Here is a 26,900-nt window from a genome sequence, read left to right as displayed (position 1 = left end):
AGGCACTGAACACTGATATCCCACAGGGTCAAACACTGAACACCAATATCCCACATGGTCACACAATGAACAATGATATCCACAGGGTCAGACACAGAACACCTGTATCCCACAGGGCAGACACTGAACACCGATATCCTAGAAGGTCACACACGGAACACCGATATCCCACAGGGTCATAAAGGATTCATCAATATCTCACAGGTTTACACGCTAACATCAATATCCCACAGGGTCACACACTGAACACTGATATCCACAGGGTCAAACACTGATCACCGATATCCCACACGGTCACACACTGAACACCAATATTCCAGAGTCACAAGATGAATACTGATATCAAACACAGTCACACACTGAACACCAATATTCCACATGGTCAGACGCTAGACATCAATATCCCACACAGTCAGACACGGAACATCGTTATCCACATGGTCACACAGTGAACACGGATATTCCACACACTAGCATTGATATCCAACATGGTCAGACACTGAACACCAATATTCCACAGGGACACACATTAACACCAATGGCCCACTGGGTCAGGCACTGAACATTGATATCCCACAGGGTCACACACTGAACATGGATATCCCACACGGTCACACACTGAACATGGATATCCCACACGGTCACACGCTGAACAGTGATATCCACAGGGTCAGGCACAGAATACCGTTATCCCACAGGGTCAGGCACAGAACACCAAAATCCCACAGGGTCACATGCTAACACCAATTTCCCACAAGGTCATATACTGACCATCTATATCCCACAGGGTCACACTATTACCACTATCCCACAGGGTCACAGAGGGAACATCGATATCTCATGGTCACACACTGAATACCATTATCCCATAGTCACACAATGAGCAGCAATATCCACGGTCACACGCTGAACACCTATATCCCACAGGGTCACCAAGGGAACACTGGTATTCTACAGGGTCAGACACTGAACACCGATATCCCTCAGGATCACACACTGAACACCAATATCCCACACAGTCAAACACTGAACACTGATATCCCACAGGGTCGCAGGGAAAACTGATATCCCACAGGATCAAACACTGAACACCAATATCCCACACAGTCACATACAGAACAGTGATATCCACAGGGTCAGACACAGAACACTGATGTCCCACAGGGTCACACAGGGAACACCGATAGCCCACAGGTCAGACACTGAACACCGATATCCCAGGGGCCACACAGGGAACACTGATATCCAACAGGGTCACAAACTGAACATGGATACACCCACACGGTCACACGCTGAACAGTGATATCCACAGTGTCACACAAGGAACCCCGATATCCTACAGGGTAGGACACTGAACACCAATATCTCTCAGGGTCACACACTGAACACAGACATCCCATAGGGTTAGACGCTGAATACTGATATCCAATAGGATCACACATTAACACCAAAATCACACAGGATCACACGCTGAACACCGATATCCCACAGGTTCACTCAGGGAACATCGATATCCCATAGGGTCACAAACTGAACAGCAATATTCCACAGAGTCCCAAGCTGAACATGGATATCCCACATGGTCACACGCTAGCACCGATATCCAACAGGATTAGACACTGAACACAGGTATCCCACAGGCACAAACATTAACACCAATGCCCGACAGGGCCAGGCACTGAATATTATTATTCCTCAGGTTCACACACTGAACACCAATAACCCACACAGTCAAACACTGAACACTGATATCCTACAGGATCACACAGGGAACACTGATATCCCACTGTCACATGCTGAATGCCAATATCCCACACAGTCACACACTGAACAGTGATATCCACAGGGTCAGACACAGAACACCGATGTCCTACAGGGTCAGATACTGAACACCGATATCCCAGATCACACACTGAACACCAACACGCAGAGGGTTAAACACTGAACACAGATATCCAAGAGGATCATGCAGAGAACATCGACATCCCACAGGGTTCCAAACTGAGCACGGATATCCCGCATGGTCACACACTGAATGCCAGTGTCTCACAGGGTCACACACTGAATACTGATATCCCAGAGCAGCACATGCTTACACCAATGTCCCACAGGGTTACACAGTGAACATCGTTAAACCACAGGGGCACACACTGAACACCAATATCCCACAGTGTCACAAACTGAACACAGATACCCCCACATGGTCACACACTGAACACCGATACCCCACAGTGTCACAAACTGAACACTGAAATCCCCACACGGTCACACACTGGATAGTGATATCCACAGGGTCAGACACAGAACACCGATATCAAGCATGGCTATACACTGGACACCGATATCTCACAGGGTCACACAGGGAACACTGATATCCTGCAGGGTCGGACACTGAACACTGATATCCCTCAGGGTCATACACCAAACACGACATCAAGCATAATTACACACTGAACACTGAAATCCCACAGGGTTAAACACTGAACACGGATATCCAAATGGGTCACACAGGGTGCACCAATATCCAACAGGGTCAAACACTAACACCAATATCCCACTGGGTCACACTCTGAACATGGACATTCCACAGGGTCAGACTCTGAAGATTGACATACCACAGGTTCACACAACGACCACAGATATCCTACACGGTCACACACTGAACAGTGATATCCACAGGGTCATGCACAGAGCACTGATAACCCACAGGGACAGGCACTGAACACTGATATCCCAGAGTGTCACATACAACACCAATATCCCACACGGTCACACACTGAACAGCAATATCACAAAGGGTCACTACACTGAACACCGATATCCTACAGTGTTGGACACTAAACACTGATATCCAGGAGGGTCTCACAGGGTACACCGATATCCAACAGGGTCACACATTAACACCAATATCCCACAGAGTCACACACTAAACACCGATAAACAACAGGGTCACATGCTAAGACCAAAATCATACAGGGTCACACTCTGAACACTGATATCCCACAGGATCATGTAGGGAACATCAATATCCCACAGGGTCACACACTGAACACCAATATCCAGCAGGGTCACACACTAACTACAATATCCCACAGGGTCACACAATAAACAATGATATCCAACAGGGTCACACACTAACACCAAAATCATACAGGGTCACACGCTGAACAATGATAACCCACAGGTCACGCAGGGAACATCGATATCCCACAGGGTAACAAACTGAACAACGATATCCCACAGAGTCACATGCTGAACACTAATATCCAACAGGGTCAAACAGGGAACATCAATATCCCATAGGGTCACAAGCTGAACTGAAATCCCACAGGGTCACACAGGGAACATGGATATCCCACAGGGTCACAAACTGAACAGCGATATCCCACAGGGTCCCAAACTGAGCATGGATATCCAACATGGTCACACACTGAACATCAGTGTCTCACAGGGTCACACACTGAATACTGATATCCAACAGGGTCACACAATAACAGCAATATCCCACAAGGTCTTACAATGAACAATGATATCCCACGCGGTCACATGCTGAACACAGATATCCCAAAGGTTCACATGGAGAACACTGATATCCTACAGGGTCACAAATTGAACACCGATATCCCACAGGGTCAGGCACTGAACAACGATATCCCAGAGGGTCACATACAACACCAATATCCCACGTGGTCACACAATGAACACCGATATCACAAAGGGACACTATACTGAACACCGATATCCTACAGTGCTGGACACTGAACACAGATGTCCAGGAGGGTCCCACAGGGTACACCGATATCCAACAGGGTCACACACTGACACCAATATCCCACAGGGTCACACACTAAGCAATGATAGCCCACAGGGTCACACACTGAACACCGATATCCAACAGGGTCATACACTAACACCAATATCCCACAGAGTCACACACTAAACACCAGTATCCAACAGGGTTACACACAAACACCACAATCATACAGGGTCACATGCTGAACAACGATAACCCACAGGGTCACGCAGGGAACATCGATATTCCAAAGGGTCAGAAACTGAACAGCGATAAACCACAGGGTCAGACGCTGAACACTGATATCCCACAGGGTCACACAGGGAACATGGATATCCCACAGGGTCACAAACAACACGGATATCCAACACGGTCACACACTGAACGCCGGTGTCTCACAAGGTCACAGACTGAATACCGATATCCAAGAGAGTCACACACTAACACCAATATACCACAGGGATACACACTAAAACCAATGACCCACAGGGTGAGGCACTGAACACCAATATCCCACCGGGTCACACGATGAAAAATGATATCCCACACGGGTCACATTCTGAACGCCGATATCCCACAGATTCACAAGGAGTCCCATAGGGTCACAAATTGAGCAACGATATCCCACAGTTACACACTGAAAACTGATATCCCACGGTCACACACTGAACACCAATATCCCTCACAGTCAGACACTGAACTCTGATATCCCACAGGGTCATACAGAGATCATCGATGTCCCACAGTGTCACAAACTAAACACGGATACCCCCACACGGTCAGGCACTGAACCGTGATATCCACAGGGTCAGGCACAGAACACCAAAATCCCAGAGTGTGAATCAGTGAACTCCAATATCGCACAGGGTCGCACACTGAACATCAACAAACAGGGAGTTAGACACTGAACACAGATATCCAAGAGGGTTACACAGGGTACACCGATATTGCAGAGGGTCATACATGAGCGCCAATATCCCACAGGGTCATGCAGGGAACATCGATATCCCACAGGTTCACAAACAGAACACCGATATCCCACAGGGTCACACAGGGAACTAGGATATCCCACAGGGTCACAGACTGAACAGTGATATCCCACAGGGTCCCAAACTGAGCATGGATATCCAACATGGTAACACACTGATCGCCAGTGTCTCACAGGGTCACACACTGAATACCGATATCCAACAGGATCATACACTAACACCAATATCCCACAGGGTTAGGCACTGAACACCAATATCTCACAGGGTCACACAATGAACAATGATATCCCGCACGGTCACATGCTGAACACAGATATCCCACAGGTTTACACGGAGAACACTGATATCCCACAGGGTCACAAATTGAACACCGATATCCCACAGGGTCAGGCACTGAACAACGATATCCCAGAGGGTCAAATACAACACCAATAACCCACACGGTCACACACTGAACATCGATATCACAAAGGGACACTGCACTGGACACCGATATCCTACAGTGTTGGACACTGAACACAGATGTCCAGGAGGGTCTCACAGGGTACACCGATATCCAACAGGGTCACACACTAACACCAATATCCCACAGGGTCAGACACTGAACACCGATATCCAACAGGATCACACACTAACTCCAATGTCCCACAGGGTCACACACTAACACCAATATCCCACAGGGTCAGACACTGAACACCGATATCCAATAGGATCACACACTAACTCCAATATCCCACAGGGTCACACACTAAACACCAGTATCCAACAGGGTCACACACAAACATCACAATCATACAGGGTCACACGCTGAACAACGATAACCCACAGGTCACGCAGGGAACATCGATATCCCACAGGGTCAGAAACTGAACAGCGATATCCCACAGGGTCACGCAGGGAACAATGATATCACACAGGGTCACAAACTGAATATTGATATCCCACAGGGTCACACAGGGAACATGGATATCCCACAGGGTCACACGCTGAACACTAATATCCAACAGGGTCACACAGGGAACATCAATATCCCATAGGGTCACAAGCTGAACTGATATCCCACAGGGTCACACAGGGAACATGGATATCCCACAGGGTCACAAACCGAACAGCGATATCCCACAGGGTCCCAAACTGAGCATGGATATCCAACATGGTCACACACTGAACGCCAGTGTCTCACAGGGTCACACACTGAATGCTGATATCCAACAGGGTCACACACTAACACCAATATCCCACAGGGTTAGGCACTGAGCACCAATATCTCACAGGGTCTTACAATGAACAATGATATTCCACGCGGTCACATGCTGAACACAGATATCCCACACGTTCACATGGAGAACACTGATATCCCAGAGGGTCACAAATTGAACACCGATATCCCACAGGGTCAGGCACTGAACAACGATATCCCAGAGGGTCACATACAACACCAATATCCCACGCAGTCACACACTGAACACCGATATCACAAAGGGTCACTACACTGAACACCGATATGCTACAGTGCTGGACACTGAACACAGTTATCCAGGAGGGTCACACAGGGTTCACCGATATCCAACAGGGTCACACACTAACACCAATATCCCACAGGGTCACATACTAAGCAATGATAGCCCACAGGATCACACACTGAACATCGATATCCAACAGGGTCACATGCTAACTCCAATATCCCACAGAGTCACACACTAAACACCAGTATCCAACAGGGCTACACACAAACACCACAATCATACAGGGTCACATGCTGAACAACGATAACCCACAGGTCACGAAGGGAACATCGATATTCCACAGGGTCAGAAACTGAACAGCGATAACCCACAGGGTCACACGCTGAACACTGATATCCCACAGGGTCACACAGGGAACATGGATATCACACAGGGTCACAAACTGAACACTGACATCCCACAGGGTCACACAGGGAATATGGATATCCCAATGGGTCACAAACAACACGGATATCCAACACGGTCACACACTGAACACCGTTGCCTCACAGGGTCACACACTGAATACTGATATCCAACAGAGTCACACACTAACACCAATATACCACAGGGATACACACTAACACCAAAGGCCCACAGGGTTAGGCACTGAACATCAATATCCCACAGGGTCACACAATGAACAATGATATCCCACACGGGTCACATTCTGAACGCAGATATCCCACAGGTTCACAAGGAGAACATTAATATCCCATAGGGTCACAAATGGAGCACCGATATCCCACAGTTACACACTGAAAACTGATATCCCATGGTCACACACTGAACACCAATATCCCTCACAGTCAGACACTGAACACTGATATCCTACAGGGTCATACAGAGATCATCGATGTCCCACAGTGTCACAAACTGAACACGGATACCCCCACACGGTGAAGCACTGAGCAATGTTATCCACAGGATCAGACACAGAACACCAAAATCCCAGAGGGTCAATCAGTGAACTCCAATATCGCACAGGCTCACACAGTGAACACCAACACACAGGGGGTTAGACACTGATCACAGATATCCAAGAGGGTCACACCAGGTACACCAATATTGCAGAGGGTCATACACTAGCGCCAATATCCTAGAGGGTTACGCAGGGAACATCGATATCCCACAGGGTCACAAACTGAACACCGATATCCCACAGGGTCACGCAAAGAACATTGATATCCCACAGGTTCACAAACTGAATACCGCTATCCCACAGGGTCACACAGGGAACATCAATATCCCATAGGGTCACAAACTGAACACCGATATCTCACAGGATCTCACAGGGAACATGGATATCCCAGAGGGTCACAAACTGAACAGTGATATCCCACAGGGTCACACAGGGAATATGGATATCCCAATGGGTCACAAACAACACGGATATCCAACACGGTCACACACTGAACGCCGGTGTCTCACAAGGTCACAGACTGAATACCGATATCCAAGAGAGTCACACACTAACACCAATATACCACAGGGATACACACTAAAACCAATGACCCACAGGGTGAGGCACTGAACACCAATATCCCACCGGGTCACACGATGAAAAATGATATCCCACACGGGTCACATTCTGAACGCCGATATCCCACAGATTCACAAGGAGTCCCATAGGGTCACAAATTGAGCAACGATATCCCACAGTTACACACTGAAAACTGATATCCCACGGTCACACACTGAACACCAATATCCCTCACAGTCAGACACTGAACTCTGATATCCCACAGGGTCATACAGAGATCATCGATGTCCCACAGTGTCACAAACTAAACACGGATACCCCCACACGGTCAAGCACTGAACCGTGATATCCACAGGGTCAGGCACAGAACACCAAAATCCCAGAGTGTGAATCAGTGAACTCCAATATCGCACAGGGTCGCACACTGAACATCAACAAACAGGGAGTTAGACACTGAACACAGATATCCAAGAGGGTTACACAGGGTACACCGATATTGCAGAGGGTCATACATGAGCGCCAATATCCCACAGGGTCATGCAGGGAACATCGATATCCCACAGGTTCACAAACAGAACACCGATATCCCACAGGGTCACACAGGGAACTAGGATATCCCACAGGGTCACAGACTGAACAGTGATATCCCACAGGGTCCCAAACTGAGCATGGATATCCAACATGGTAACACACTGATCGCCAGTGTCTCACAGGGTCACACACTGAATACCGATATCCAACAGGATCATACACTAACACCAATATCCCACAGGGTTAGGCACTGAACACCAATATCTCACAGGGTCACACAATGAACAATGATATCCCGCACGGTCACATGCTGAACACAGATATCCCACAGGTTTACACGGAGAACACTGATATCCCACAGGGTCACAAATTGAACACCGATATCCCACAGGGTCAGGCACTGAACAACGATATCCCAGAGGGTCAAATACAACACCAATAACCCACACGGTCACACACTGAACATCGATATCACAAAGGGACACTGCACTGGACACCGATATCCTACAGTGTTGGACACTGAACACAGATGTCCAGGAGGGTCTCACAGGGTACACCGATATCCAACAGGGTCACACACTAACACCAATATCCCACAGGGTCAGACACTGAACACCGATATCCAACAGGATCACACACTAACTCCAATGTCCCACAGGGTCACACACTAACACCAATATCCCACAGGGTCAGACACTGAACACCGATATCCAATAGGATCACACACTAACTCCAATATCCCACAGGGTCACACACTAAACACCAGTATCCAACAGGGTCACACACAAACATCACAATCATACAGGGTCACACGCTGAACAACGATAACCCACAGGTCACGCAGGGAACATCGATATCCCACAGGGTCAGAAACTGAACAGCGATATCCCACAGGGTCACGCAGGGAACAATGATATCACACAGGGTCACAAACTGAATATTGATATCCCACAGGGTCACACAGGGAACATGGATATCCCACAGGGTCACACGCTGAACACTAATATCCAACAGGGTCACACAGGGAACATCAATATCCCATAGGGTCACAAGCTGAACTGATATCCCACAGGGTCACACAGGGAACATGGATATCCCACAGGGTCACAAACCGAACAGCGATATCCCACAGGGTCCCAAACTGAGCATGGATATCCAACATGGTCACACACTGAACGCCAGTGTCTCACAGGGTCACACACTGAATGCTGATATCCAACAGGGTCACACACTAACACCAATATCCCACAGGGTTAGGCACTGAGCACCAATATCTCACAGGGTCTTACAATGAACAATGATATTCCACGCGGTCACATGCTGAACACAGATATCCCACACGTTCACATGGAGAACACTGATATCCCAGAGGGTCACAAATTGAACACCGATATCCCACAGGGTCAGGCACTGAACAACGATATCCCAGAGGGTCACATACAACACCAATATCCCACGCAGTCACACACTGAACACCGATATCACAAAGGGTCACTACACTGAACACCGATATGCTACAGTGCTGGACACTGAACACAGTTATCCAGGAGGGTCACACAGGGTTCACCGATATCCAACAGGGTCACACACTAACACCAATATCCCACAGGGTCACATACTAAGCAATGATAGCCCACAGGATCACACACTGAACATCGATATCCAACAGGGTCACATGCTAACTCCAATATCCCACAGAGTCACACACTAAACACCAGTATCCAACAGGGCTACACACAAACACCACAATCATACAGGGTCACATGCTGAACAACGATAACCCACAGGTCACGAAGGGAACATCGATATTCCACAGGGTCAGAAACTGAACAGCGATAACCCACAGGGTCACACGCTGAACACTGATATCCCACAGGGTCACACAGGGAACATGGATATCACACAGGGTCACAAACTGAACACTGACATCCCACAGGGTCACACAGGGAATATGGATATCCCAATGGGTCACAAACAACACGGATATCCAACACGGTCACACACTGAACACCGTTGCCTCACAGGGTCACACACTGAATACTGATATCCAACAGAGTCACACACTAACACCAATATACCACAGGGATACACACTAACACCAAAGGCCCACAGGGTTAGGCACTGAACATCAATATCCCACAGGGTCACACAATGAACAATGATATCCCACACGGGTCACATTCTGAACGCAGATATCCCACAGGTTCACAAGGAGAACATTAATATCCCATAGGGTCACAAATGGAGCACCGATATCCCACAGTTACACACTGAAAACTGATATCCCATGGTCACACACTGAACACCAATATCCCTCACAGTCAGACACTGAACACTGATATCCTACAGGGTCATACAGAGATCATCGATGTCCCACAGTGTCACAAACTGAACACGGATACCCCCACACGGTGAAGCACTGAGCAATGTTATCCACAGGGTCAGACACAGAACACCAAAATCCCAGAGGGTCAATCAGTGAACTCCAATATCGCACAGGCTCACACAGTGAACACCAACACACAGGGGGTTAGACACTGATCACAGATATCCAAGAGGGTCACACCAGGTACACCAATATTGCAGAGGGTCATACACTAGCGCCAATATCCTAGAGGGTTACGCAGGGAACATCGATATCCCACAGGGTCACAAACTGAACACCGATATCCCACAGGGTCACGCAAAGAACATTGATATCCCACAGGTTCACAAACTGAATACCGCTATCCCACAGGGTCACACAGGGAACATCAATATCCCATAGGGTCACAAACTGAACACCGATATCTCACAGGATCTCACAGGGAACATGGATATCCCAGAGGGTCACAAACTGAACAGTGATATCCCACAGGGTGCCAAACTGAGCATGGATATCCAACAGGGTCACACACAAACATCACAATCATACAGGGTCACACGCTGAACAACGATAACCCACAGGTCACGCAGGGAACAGCGCTATCCCACAGGGTCAGAAACTGAACAGCGATATCCCACAGGGTCACGCAGGGAACATTGATATCACACAGGGTCACAAGCTGAATATTGATATCCCACAGGGTCACACAGGGAACATGGATATCCCACAGGGTCACAAACTGAACATGGATATCCAACACGGGCACACACTGAATGCCGGTATCGTACCGAGTCACATACTGAATACCGATATCCAACAGGGCCACACACTAACACCAATATACCACAGGAATACACACTAACACCAATGACCCACAGGGTTAGGCACTGAACACCAATATCCCACAGAGTCACACAATGAACAATGATATCCCACACGGTCACATTCTGAACACAGATATCCCACAAGTTCACAAGGAGAACATTGATATCCCATAGGTTCATAAATTGAACAACGATATCCCACAGTTACACACTGAAAACTGATATCCTATGGTCACACACTGAACAGCAATATCCCTCACAGTTAGACACTGAACACTGATATCCTACAGGGTCATACAGAGATCATCGATGGCCCACAGTGTCACAAACAGAACACGGATAACCCCACACGGACACGCACTGAACTGTGATATCCACAGGGTCAAACACAGAACACCGAAATCCCAGTGGGTCACTCAGTGAACTCCAATATCGCACAGGGTCACAAACTGAACACCAACACAAAGGGTGTTAGACACTGAAAACAGATTTCCAAGAGGGTCACACAGGGTACACTGGTATTGCAGAGGGACATACACGAGCGCCAATATCCCACAGGGCCAGGCAGGGAACATCGATATCCCATATGGTCACAAACTGAACATCGATATCCCACAGGGTCACGCAGGGAACATCGATATCCCACAGGGTCACAAACTGAACACTGATATCCCACAGGGTCACACAGGGAACATGCATATCCCACAGGGTCACAAACTGAACATGGATATCCAACACGGTCACACACTGAACGCTGGTGTCTCACGGGGTCACACACTGAATACCGATATCCAACAGGGTCACACACTAATACCAATATCCCACAGGGATACACACTAACACCAATGGCCCACAGGGTTAGGCACTCAACACCAATATCCCACACAATGAACAATGATATCCCACATGGGTCACATTCTGAACACAGATATCCCACAGGTTCATAAGGAGAACATTGATATCCTATAGGGTCACAAATTGAGCACCGATATCCCACAGTTACACACTGAAAACTGATATCCCACAGTCACACACTGAACACCAATATCCCTCTCAGTCAGACACTGAACTCTGATATCCAACAGGGTCATACAAAGATCATCGATGTCCCACAATGTCACAAACTGAACACGGATATCCCCACACGGTCACGCACTGAACAGTGATAGCCACAGGGTCAGACACAGAACACCGAAATCCCAGTGGGTCACTCAGTGAACTCCAATATCGCACAGGGTCACACACTGAACACCAACACACAGGGGGTTAGATACTGAACACAGATATCCAAGAGGGTCACACAGGTACACCAATATTGCAGAGGGTCATACACTAGCACCAATATCCCAGAGGGTCACGCAGGGAACATCGATATCCCACAGGGTCACAAACTGAACACCGCTATCCCACAGGGTCACGCAGGGAACATCGATATCCCATAGGGTCACAAACTGACCACCAATATCCCACAAGGTCACGCAGGGAACATCGATATCCCACAGGGACACAAACTGAACACTGATATCGCACAGGATCACACAGGGAACATGGATATCGCACAGGATCACAAACTCAATAGCAATATCCTACAGGGTCCCAAACTGAGCACGGATATCCAACATGGTCACACACTGAACGCCAGTGTCTCAACAGGGTCACACACTGAATACCGATATCCAACAGGGTCACACACTAACACCAATGTCCCACAGAGTTACACACTAAACACCGATATCCAGCAGGGTCACATACTAACACCAATATCCCACAGGGATATACACTAACACCAATGTCCCCCAGGCTTAGGCAATGAACACCAATATCCCACAGAGTCACACAATGAGCAATGATATCCCACATGGTCACATGCTGAACACAGATATCCCCACAGGTTCACATGGAGAACACTGATATCCAACAGGGTCATAAATTGAACACCAATATCCCACAGCCACACACTGAAAACCAATATCCCATGGTCACACACTGAAAACCAATATCCCATGGTCATGCACTGAACACCAATATCCCTCACGGTCAGACACTGAACACTGATATCCCACAGGGTCATGCAGGGAACATCGATATCCCACAGGGTCACAAGCTGAACACTGATATCCCACAGGGTCACACAGGGAACATGGATATCCCACAGTGTAACAAACTGAACATGGATATCCCACAGTGTCGTGCAGGGAACATGGATATCCCACAGGGTCACACACTGAACAGCGATATCCCACAGGGTCACATGCTGAACACCGATATCCCACAGGGTCACAAGCTGAACATTGATATCCCACAGGGTCACACAGGGAACATGGATATCCCACAGGGTCACACGCTGAACAGCGATATAGCACAGGGTCACACGCTGAACACCGATATCCCACAGGGTCACAAGCTGAACACTGATATCCCACAGGGTCACACAGGGAACATGGATATCCCACAGGGTCACAAACTGAACAGCGATATCCCACTGGGTCCCAAACTGAGCACGGATATCCAACATGGTCACACACTGAACGCCGGTGTCTCACAGGGTCACACGCTGAATACCGATATCCAACAGGGTCATACACTAACACCAATGTCCCACAGGGATATACACTAACACCAATGCCCCACAGGGTTAGGCTCTGAACACCAATATCCTACAGGGTCACACAGTGAGCAATGATATCCCACATGGTCACATGCTGAACACAGATTTCCCACAGGTTCACACGAAGAACACTGATATCCAACAGGGTCACAAACTGAACAGCGATATCCCACAGTCATGCACTGAAAACCGATATCCCACGATCACACATTGAACACCAATATCCCTCACAGTCAGACACTGAACACTGATATCCCACAGGGTCATACAGGGATCACCAGTGTCCCACAGGGCCACAGACTGAACACCGATATCTCACATGGTCAGACACTGGATACCAATATCTCACACAGTCAAGCAGGGAACACCAATGTCCCACAAGGTCAGAAGCTGAACATCCATATGCCACACATTCCCGCAGGGAATGCAAATGTTTCAGAGGGCCACATGGATCATCGATATCCCACAGGGTCACACACTGTACATCGATATTCCAAAGAGTTAGGCACTAAACACTGTTATCCCACAGGGTCAGACAGGGAACATCGATATTAGGGAACACCAATGTCCTTCAAGGTCAGAAGCTGAACATCTATATGCTACACATACCCACAGGGAATACAAATATTCCAAAGGGAGACATGGATCATCGATATCCCAGAGGGCCGACACTGAACATCGATATCCCTCAGGATCACACACTGAACACTGACGTTCCACAGGGTCAGATTCTGAACACCAGTATGCCACAGGCTACCACAGAAGACACTGATATCCCACCAGGTCAGCCACTGAACACCAATATAGCACAGGGTCACACAGAGAATACTGATATAACACAGAGTCACACAGGAAATACCGATAGCCCACAAGGTCACACACTGAACACCAGTATCCAACACAGTCTTACGCTGAATGCTGATATCCCACAGGGTCACACAGGGAACACCAATATAGCACAAGGTCACACACTGAACACCGGTATCCAACACAGTCTTACGTTGAATGCTGATATTCCATAGCACCAAACAGGGAACACGGATTTCGCACTGGGTCACACACTAACATCAATATCCCACAGGGTCACACATGGAACACTGCATTCCCACGGTCAGACACTGAACAGCAATATCTCACAGGGTCACACAGGGAAAGCCAATATCCCACAGGGTCAGACAGGGAAGACTGATATCCCACAGGGTCCTCTGATATCTCACAGGTTCAGACACTGAACACTGGTATCCCACAGGGTCACACAGGGAACAGCAATATCTCACAGGGTGACACACTAGCACTGAAATCACACAGGGTCACACACTGAACACCGGCATCCCACGTAGTCACATGCTAAATGCTGATATCTCACAAGGTCACACAGGGAACACCGATATTCCACAGAGTCAAACAGGGAAGACTGCTATCCCACAGGGTCCACTGATATCCCACTGGTTCAGACAATTAACACCAATATCCCACATGGCTAGACACTGAACACTGATATCTCACAGGGTGACACACTAACAACAACATCCCACAGGGTTACACACAATATCAATATCCCACAACATCCTACACTGAACACCAATATCACACAGGGTCACATACTAACACCAACATCCCACAGGGTGACACAGGGAACACCGATATCCCACAGGGTCAGTCACTTGAACAACAATACCCCACAGGGTCACATGCTGAACAGCAATATCCCACGGTCACTCACTGAACACCGATATCCCACAGTCACACAATGAACAGCAATATTCACGATCTCACATGGACAGTGATATCCCCCACAATCACACAGTGAACACATGCTCCAGAAGGACACATGGATCATCGATATCCCACAGGGTCACACACTAACACCAATACCACACAGGGTCACACAGGGAACACCGCATTCCCATGGTCACACACTGAACAGCAATATCCCACAGGGTCACACAGGGAAAGCCGATAACCCACAGCAATATCTCACAGGGTGACACACAAACAGGGGAGACTGATATCCACAGGCTCCTCTGATATCCCACAGCTTCAGACAATGAACGTCGATATCCCACAGGGCCAGACACTGAACACCAATTTCTCACAGGATCACATACTGAACAGCAATATCCTACGGTCACTCACTGCACACCGGTATCCCACAGGGTCATACAGCGAACACAGATGCTCCAGAGGGACACATGGATCATCGATATCCCACAGGGTCACACACTAACACCAATATCCCACAGGTTCAGATAATAAACATTGATATCCCACAGGGCCAGACACTGAACACCAATATCTCATAGGATCTCACAGGGTACACTAATATCCCACAGGGTCACACACTAGTACCGATACCACACCGGGTCACACACTGAACACCGGCATCCCACGTAGTCACATGCTAAATGCCGATATCTCACAGGGTCACACAGGGAACACCAATAAACCACAGGGTCACAGAGGAAAACCCAATATCCCACAGCATTAGACAGGGAACACCGATATCGCATAGGGTCAGACACTGAACATTAATATCCCTCAGATTTACACGCTGAACACCAATATCCCACAAGGTCACAAAGAGAACACTGATATCCCATAGGGTTACACATTAGTACCGATATCAAACAGGGTCACAAGCTGAACACCTGTGGCCCACATATGCCGAACGTCAATAGCCCACAGGGTCACACAGAGAACACCAATATACCACAGGTCACACAGGAAACACTGATATCCCATAGCGCCACACAGGGAACACTGATATCCCACAGTGTCATACACTGAAAACCAATATTCAACAGGGTCAGGCACTGAACACCGGTATCCCACAAGTTCACACAGTAACACAGATATCCCTCAGGGTCAAACACTAACACCAATATCCCACAGGATCACACTAGCACTGATATCCCACAGGGTCACATGGGGAACACCGATATCCCACATGGTCAGACATTGAACCTCGATATCCGACAGGATCACACACTAACACCAATAGCCCATAGGGTCAGGCACTGAATAGCAATATCCCTCAGGATCACATGCTGAAAACCAATATCCCACAAGGTCACAAAGGGAACACTGATATCCTATAGGGTTACACACTAGTACAATATCACACAGGATCACACACTGAACATCGGTAGCCCACAGGGTCACACAGGGAATACCGATATACCACAGAGTCACACAGGAAACACTGATATCGCACAGTGTCACAGACTACCACCAATATCCCACAGGGTCATTTCTATCACCAATATCCCAAAGGTTCACACACTAACACAAATAGCTCACAGAGTCAGACACTGAACACTGATATTCCACAGGGTCACACACTGAACACTGATATTCCACAGCATCACACACTGAACATCAATTTCTCACGGTCATGCATTGAACATTGATATCCCTTAGGGTCACATGCTGAATACCATTATGCCACAGTCACACACTGAACATTGATATCCCACACGGTCACAGGCTGAACATCGATATCACACAGTGTCAGGTACTAGCACTGATGTCCCACAGGGTCACATACTAATGCCAATATACCACAGGGTCACACACTGAACACTGATATCCCACACAGTCACACACTGAAAATCAACATTCCACAGGGTCACACATTAACATCATTATCCACAACATCATACACTGAACATCAATATCCCAGAAGGTGACACACTACCACCAATATCCCACAGGATCACACAGGGAGCGCAGGTATTCCACAAGGTCAGACAGTGAACACCTATATCCCACAGGGTGACACACTAACACTAATATACCACAGGATGACACAATGAACACTAATTTCCCATGGTCACATCGATAGCCCTCAGGGTCACATGCTAAATACCGCTATGTCACAGTCACACACTGAACAGCAATATACACGGTCACACAATGAACACCGATATTCCACACAGTCACATGCTTAACTCAGATATTGCATAATGTCACGCACTAGCACCGATATCCCACAGAGTCACATGCTAATACCAACATCCCGCAGGGTGACACAGGGAACACCGATATTCCATAGGGTCAGTCACATGAACACCAATACCCCAAAGGGTCACACGCTGGACAGCAATATCCCACGGTCACTCACTGAACACCAATATCCCACAGTTACACAATGAACAACAATATTCATGATCTCACAATGGACAGTGATATCCCCCACAGTCATACAGTGAACACAGATGCTCCAGAAGGGCACATGGATCATCGATATCCCACAGGGTCACACACTAACACCAATACCCCACAAGGTCACACAGGGAACACCGCATTCCCATGGTCACACACTGAACAGCAATATCTCACAGGGTCACACAGGGAAAGCCGATATCCCACAGAGTCAAACAGGGAAGACTGATATCCACAGGGTCCTCCGATATCCCACAGGTTCAGACAATGAACGCTGATATCCCACAGGGCCAGACACTGAACACCGATATCCCATAGGGTCACACAGGGAACAACGATATCCCACAGAGTCACACACTAGTACCAATATCACACCAGCATCCCCCGCAGTCACATGCTAAATGCCAATATCTTACAGGGTCACACAGGGAACACCAATATACCACAGGGTCACACAGGAAAACCTGATACCCCACAGCATTAGACAGAGAACACCAATATCCCACAAGGTCACAAAGGGAACACCGGTAGCCCACAGGGTTACACACCAGTACCGATATCAAACAGGGTCACGCACTGAACACCGGTAGCCCACATAGTCACATGCCGAATGCCAATATACCACAGGGTCACACAGGGAACACTGAAATCCCAAAGGGTCGTACACTGAAGACCAATATTCAACAGGGTCAGACACTGAACACCAATGCCCCACAGGGTCACACACTAACACTGATATCCCTCAGGGTCATACACCGAAAACCAATATTCAACAGGGTCAGGCACTGAACAACGATATCCCACAGGTTCACGCACTAACACAGATATCCCACAGTGTCAAATACTAACACCAATATCCCACAGGATCACACTAGCTCTGATATCCCACAGGGTCACACGGGGAATACTGATATCCCACAAGGTCAGACATTGAACCTCGATATCGCATAGGATCATACACTAAAACCAATAGCCCAAAGGGTCAGGCACTGAATACCAATATCCCACAGCCACACACTGAAGACCGATATCCACAGGGTCAGACACCGAACACTGACATCCCACAGGGTTACACAGGGAACACCGAGATCCCATAGGGTGACACACTAACAACAATATTCTACATGGTCACACACAGCATCAATATCCCACAGGGTTATATACTGAACTCTGATATCGCACAGGGTCACACACAAAACATCAACATCCTACAGGGTCACACAGGGAACACCGATACCCCATGGTCACACACTGAACATCGATATCCCACAAACACAAGCAGAACACCAATATTCATGTTAACACACTGAACACCGATATCCCACACGGTCAGATACTGAACACCAATATCCCAGGGGTCATACAAGGAACACTGATAGCCCACAGTGTCACACAGGGAACACTGTTATCTCACAGGGTCACACAGGGAACACCAATAGCCCACAGTGTCACACACTGAACCCCAATATCCCTTTGGCTCACACACTGAAAACCGTTATCGCATAGGGTTGCACACGGAACACCAATATCCCACAGGAAACATTGATAAACCACAAGTTAAGACACTGAACATCGATACCCCACAGCATCACACACTGACTGCGATATCTCTCAGGTCACACAGGGATCACCATTATCCCACCGGGTCATGCAGGGAACACTGTTATCCCACAGGATGAGACACTGAACACCAATATCCTACAGAGCCACCCAGGGAACACCATATCCCACAAGGTCATGCAGGGAACATCGCTATCCCACAAGATCAGGCCCTGAACACCAATATCCCACAGGGTCAGATACTGAACACCAATATCCCACAGGGTCACACAGAGAACACCAATATCCCACAGGGTCACACAGAGAACACCAATATCCCACAGGGTCAGACACTGAACACCGATATCCCACAGGTTCAGACACTGAACACCGACATCCCACACGGTCACACAGGGAACATCGATATCTCACAGGGTCACACACTAACACCAATATCCCACAGGGTCACACGCTAACACCAATATCCCACAGGGTGATATGCTGAACATCGATATCCCTCATGATCACACACTAACATCAATATCCCACAGGGTCGCACACTGAGCACTGATATCCCATAAGGTCAATCAGGGAACACCGATATCCCACAGGGTCATGCACTAATGCCAATATCCCACAGGGTCACACACTAACACCGACATCCCATGGGGTCACACACTGAACACCAATATCTCACAGTCACATACTGAACATTGATATCCCTCAGGGTCACACGCTGAACACCATTATCTTACAGAGTCACACACTAACACCAATATCCCACAGGATCACACACTGAACACTGATATCCCACAGGGAACATCGATATACCACAGGTTTGGACACTGAACATCGATATCCCACAGGATCTCACACTAACACCACTGTCCCACAAGGTCACACAGGGAACACCGATATCCCACTGGGTCACACACTGAACAGCGATAGCCCACAGGGTTAGGCACTGAACATTGATATCCCACAGGGTCACAGCCTGAACACCGATACCACTTACGGTCATACAGGGAACACCGATATCCCACGGGGAAAGTCGATATCCCACAGGGTCACACTGGGAACACTGAGATCCCACACAGTCACACAAGGAGCACCAACATCCCACGGGGAAAATCGATATCCCACAGAGTCAGACACTGAACACTGCTATCCCACAGGCCACAAGCTGCTGCCAAGACTTTTTGTGTCATTGGCAGGTACTCCTAATCCAGGACCCGCTGTTGGCACTTGGTGAGCCATGGCAACTCACACAAGGTTAGTCAGGCATTGTGCTCATAAGGAGGTGGGTGAACAAGATTCTGAGACAGGTAACCTAACCATGCTGTTGGTTAGCAGCAGCGGTGTGGCTGCCCTCACACTACAGATAATGAATAGAGAATTCAAAGCACATATGCTATCAAAGGCTCGCTAGATCAACCCCTACCGGTGAAAACGAACTCCCTCCAAAAAACGTCACTTTATGCCAAGTGGCCACAAGTGCCCATTGGGTGCTGAATTCCTCAAGCTCCGGGAAGTACCTCCTGATATCGTCAGTTGTGCTCTGAAGTATGGCAGGGTCTTTGGTCTCCCTGTAGAAGACATCACCAGCCCGCCGGTTGTCCACATCTGCCCAGAACGCTGCCACCACTCGTCGATCATTAGAGATTGGAAATGCCACTGGAGTGAACTGGGAAACTTCTTTCAGGAATGATATAATCCCATTATTATTCACCTGGTGTGAAGAAGAAATATTATGTTTAGCTTCCTGGAGAAAGGAGGAAGTGATTAGAAAGCCTCAGCAAACTTCACAGAGTGTTATATTATCAACTTTATTAGCAACATCCTCCAAAGTTGATGCCCATCACTCCCTAAACCCAAAATATTATTTCTTCATAAGATATAACTACCCACATGAACTCCTCTGACCTAGTCCTTAGTACAGCTCATGACTGCAGCAAATTCACCACAAAATATCCTCACTGTCTTCCTTCAATACCCAAGGCAATGTCACTTGGCCCGGGGGGACTTCTTAGCGTTCAGTCCTTTAACTGATGAGGCTTTACTGATTTCATTTTCCTCCAGGAAATTTGTTGTACTAAGTAATTGGAAAATGAACTGAAGAATCAAATTAATCTCCCCTTTTGCAAATTCCACAGGGTAGGTAATTAACTGTCACCGACCTCTTTATACAATGGTGAGCTGCATTGTGTCTACTGTGTTAAGGTCATTTGAGGCTGCCTGGAAAGAGCTAGTGGCAAAGAAAAGTCAAGGCACTAATCAATTTCATTGCATTAGAATGATACTTGTGTAAGTGGGCTATAGAACTTCAACTAACAGCTGGCTTCACATTAGCCACCAGGGGGATGCACAGCCTCTGAGATCCTGACAATTAAGGATTTTAAGGTTTGTAAATCATGTGGACCAAGTGTTGGAATTGAGAAAGCAAACGTCTTTTATGATGTCTTACTCCAAAAGCCGTCAACCTAGACTCTTCTGTATCTTCATCCTCCACCCACTTTATAGTGCCACACTCACTACTTTTAATGGACTTGCTGGTGTTACTGTGATTGGCTTACAGGATAGAAAAACCAAAAAGCTAAGTAACCAACATATTTTTTAAAAAAGGAAATTGCTATTTAGCAACCAGCTCTCCTCATTGTTCACAGTTACATCCAGAATCTCATCATGAAGGAAAGTGCTGTGGAATATTTTATGAGTATCAGCACAATATGAATGCAAGTTGTTGTTTTTGTAGTTATCGCATGTTAACCAGATGTGAACAGTTGATAGAATAGCTTCAATCAGCCATAACTCAGTTGGTAGCACTCTCACATCTGAGTCTGCTCTCTCAGTTAGACATAAGAGATTCCATGACACAATTTTGAAGAAGAATATGGGAGTTCTCCCTGGTGTCCTGGCTAATATTATCCCCTAACCAACATCACAAATAAAAATATTACCTGGTCATTATCATGTTGTTGTTTGTGGACATTGCTATGTGTAAACTGGCTGCTGCATTTCCTGCATTACAACAATGAATACACTTTAACATTACTCCATTGTAAAATGATTTGGGGCATCCTGTGGTCATGAAAGGCAATAAATAAGTGCAAGGCTTTCTTTTATTGAAGGTGTAACTTTGGGTGAAATCAGTAGAGATTTTTAAATCAGTAGGTATGGGTAAATACCTGTTGAACTTGCAAAATTGCAATATGTTATAAACACTGCATTTGTAACCAGCTAATTAGCAAACTGTTAGAACCATTTATCTGATATAGATGGCTGCCTGTGCTAAGTGGCCTCCATTTAAGTGGTGGGGACTAGCTAGACAGCAATTGAGACATTTCCATTAGGAAATCCATTGTCAATTCAGAAACGTACTTTCTTGAAAACTCACAATACCTTCGGGAGAAGTTTTCATAGGAGTTCCAGAGCAAGAACCAACTAACGATTCAGAAATACTTGGAAAAACTCAGCAGGTCTGGCAGCATCGGCGGAGGAGAGCACAGTTGACCCTTCAACAGAACTAAGTAAAAATAGGAAAGGGGTGAAATATAAGCTGGTTTGGGGGGGGCGGGGGGGGCGGCGTTTGTTGGGACAAGCAACCAGTAATAGGTGGAGATAACCAAAAGATGTCACAGACAAAAGAACAAAGAGGTGTTAAAGGTGGTGATATTATCTAAAGGAATGTGCTAATTAAGAGTAGAAGGCATTACAGTCAAGGTACAGATAGCTCTAGTGGGGGTGGGGGAATACTAAAAGGTAGAAATAAACAATGGATGGAAATACATTTAAAAATAATGGAAATAGGTGGGAAAAGAAAAATCTATATAAATTATTGGAAAAAACAAAAAGGAGGGGGAAGAAACGGAAAGGGGGTGGGGATGGAGAAGTGAGTTCAAGATCTAAAATTGTTGAACTGTGCTCTCCTTCGGATATCAGACTACCCTTTATTTGGGCAAGCGTTATCTTTGGAAGCTGTAATGCTTCTTTGACTCACCACAGCTCAAGTTCCTGAGATAAAGAATTTCAGTGACGGGTGCTTTTAAAGAATCTCCCTACTCAACTCCAAGGCACTGAATAAACAAAGCTTTGTGTCACTCTGACAGAGCACTGCAAAAACAAAGAATTCAACTCCTAGTTCTGTTGAAGGGTCATGAGGACTCGAAACGTCAACTGTGTTCTCCTCCGCCAATGCTGCCAGACCTGCTGAGTTTTTCCAGGTATTGCTGTTTCTGTTTTTGTTTTGGATTTCCAGCATTCACAGTGTTTTGCTTTTACCAACTAACGATTGCTGTGTAGGCCAAATATCAGGAAGTGTCAGTCAGGAAAGCCAAGCTGGCCTCTTCACTGCAGTACTTGATTCCAGAGTGTTGCTGCGTTGCTCTTATTGCCACTTATTTGGAGTGGGGCTCAGAGCGGTAGTAGCAAAAACAGAACGGAGCCGTTGGCCAAGCCTGTCGACCTACACTAACATATGGGCATGGCCTGTCTGGGTGAGCAATATAGCAAGTTGATGGGGTCTCAGAAGGAGAATCTTCCTACAACATTTTTTGGAGTAGTTTTTTGATGGCAAGCCATACAACACCATTGTACTGGCTTCAGCATCCTGAATCTAAACCAAACACAGGTAGTAAGAAGCAACACCAGTCCACAAAAACAACAACTACTTGTATTGATATAGGGTCTTTAACATTGTAAACTGTCCCAAAGCGATGCACACAAGCACCATAAAACTCAAAATTTGGTACATAAGGAGATATTAAGGCAGATCACTAAAAGCTTGGTCAAAAAGGTATGTTTTAAGAAGTATCCTAAAGGAGGAAACAGAAAAAGAGAGATGGAGGTTTTTTTTATCTATATTGATATGGGTGTCACTGGCAAGGCCAGCATTTGTTGCCCATCCCTAATTGCCTTTGAGCTGAGTGGCGTGCTAGGTCATTTCACAGGGCAGTTAAGGCCAGCTTGGAGAAGGATGACAGATTTCTTTCCCTAAAGGGCATTAGTGAACCAGGTGGGTTTTTACAACAATCATGCTTACCATTACTGAGACTAGCTTTCAATTCCACATTTTTATGAATTCATCGAATTTAAACTCCACCAGCTCAAGGCACGGCCACCAATGGTGGGGCAATTAAAATCAGGGATGTTCAATCTTTAATGAGTGCTAATGGAAACAGTAACTCTAGGGTCAGTACAAACCAGAATTAAATTATTTAATAAATTTACGTTCAGCAAGTTTTGAGAGAATTACATCTTAATTTAGTTTGTGAGCCTTTCAGATTAGAGGTTGCCTCCCACCAATAACATAGGTGCATCTGGTCTCACTAACATAACTGAATTGGAAATGTCCAGGCCCCAGAGCTGAGCTGTCTTTCTGACTGAACAGCTTCCTCTATGGGTGGCCTCTGCATTCTTCAGAGTTCTGGATTAAAGCCAAGGTACTGGTCAGGCTCCTCCTCAACAATGATAGAGTTAGGGGATTTGAGGCGGTGGGGTGGGGGAGGGGAGGGGGAGGGGGAGGGGAAGAAACAAATTCAGAAAAACATCTGCAGTCCTGCCACTTGCGCTTATCAACAGCTCTTTCTTTGCTAACAGCCCCTGTATGGGTTCAGCATGGGGAGCTGACTCAGAGAAACTCAAAAGGCAACCAATGGACAAGTTGAAGTGAAGGTCAAGAAATGATGCTGAGGAAAGGGCACGAAAAAGGCACAACCTTCTGAGGTCCGTCTTGCTGTTCTTGGAAGGAAAGTATGAGACTAGCTTCTGATCAGAGTTCAGCCTGTGTGTTGAGGGCCGGAAGCTGGACTGGGGGGGGTCAAGAAGACTTGCTTTCAATCTAAACAATTGTTCCACTGTAGAATTCATCATTACTCTAGGAGATCCATCAGTGTAAGTGCAGCATTAAAACGCATCATAGCTCTCAACACAACCATCACTTCCAGCAAATGTCTAGAGTGGGAAGGTCACCTTTCACTGATCAGAATTTCAGCTTATTCTGCATGGGGAATGTAGGGAAGTAGGCAAGTGTTGCTACAGCTGCACAGGGCCTAAATGAGATTGCATCTGGAGTTCTGTGTACAGTTTTGGTCATCGTACCTAAGAAAGGATATATTGCATTAGAAGCAGCTCACCGACTGATTCCCGGGATGAAGGAGTTGGCTTATGAGGAAATGTTGAGCAGCTGGGCCGAAACCCACTGGAGTTCAGAAGAAAGAGAGGTGATCTTATTGACATGTTTAAGATCCTGAAGGGACTTGACAGAGTAGATGCTGAGAGGACATTTCCCTTGTGGGGGAATCCAGAACTAAGGGGCACAGTTTAAAAATGTGGTGTTTCCCATTTAAGACTGAGATGAGGAGGGACCTTTTTTCTCTCGGGGGCGTCGTTGATCTTTGGAATCTGCTTGCCTAGAGAGCAGTGGCAGCAGAGTCATTCAATATATTCAAGGCTGAGTTAGATAGTTTTATGATTAACAATGGAGTCAGGGCAGACAGGAAAGTGGAGCTGAAACCACATTCAGATCAGCCTTGATCTTACTGAATGGCAGAACAGGCTCGAGGGGCCGAATGGCCTACTTCTAGTTCTCATGTGTTCATGTTAAAGAGCAAGCCTGCTGACTTCATGGTTTCTAGTCTCTGCATCAGGTCATCACAGAGTAAGGGATCATTCAGACTCTAGGGGGGCAGTTAAAAGAAAGAAAGACTTGTATTTGCACCTTTTACGACCTCAGGATGTTGCAAAGCCCTATAGAGCCAATGAAGTACTTTTGAAATGTAGTCACTGTTGTATGGTAAGAAATGTGGGAGCCAATTTGCACACAGCAAGAGCCCACAAACAGCAATGTGATCATGAAAATGTCTTTCTTGTACTAGGAATTGATCTGCCACCACCAGATGGCACTGCAACACCAGGGCTGCTTGCTGTGCACTGAATGACCAACAAGGAGTCTAAAAAACAAAAAACTGCAGATGCTGGAAATCCAAAACAAAAGCAGAATTACCTGGAAAAACTCAGCAGGTCTGGCAGCATCGGTGGAGAAGAAAAGAGTTGACGTTTCAAGTCCTCATGACCCTTCAACAGAACTCGAAGGACTCGAACC

At 46.9% G+C, this 26,900-nt stretch overlaps 1 protein-coding gene across 2 annotated transcripts in view; it reads right to left on the bottom strand.

The window, feature by feature from the left end:
- The window catches only part of sned1 (sushi, nidogen and EGF-like domains 1), a 229,237-nt gene that overhangs the window by 151,009 nt on the left and 51,328 nt on the right, over positions 1–26,900 (bottom strand). For both annotated transcript variants that reach the window (XM_041181506.1, XM_041181515.1), the window contains exon 2: positions 21,243–21,530. In XM_041181506.1, coding sequence (XP_041037440.1) covers positions 21,243–21,530 — 288 coding nt within the window. The remainder of the gene's footprint in view (positions 1–21,242; positions 21,531–26,900) is intronic.

The sequence above is a fragment of the Carcharodon carcharias genome, chromosome 2 (assembly GCF_017639515.1).
Source record: "Carcharodon carcharias isolate sCarCar2 chromosome 2, sCarCar2.pri, whole genome shotgun sequence".
In the NCBI taxonomy this organism is placed as follows: domain Eukaryota; kingdom Metazoa; phylum Chordata; class Chondrichthyes; order Lamniformes; family Lamnidae; genus Carcharodon; species Carcharodon carcharias.
Note: the sequence above shows the minus strand (reverse complement) of the source record. Positions and strands in the feature narration are given on the sequence as shown.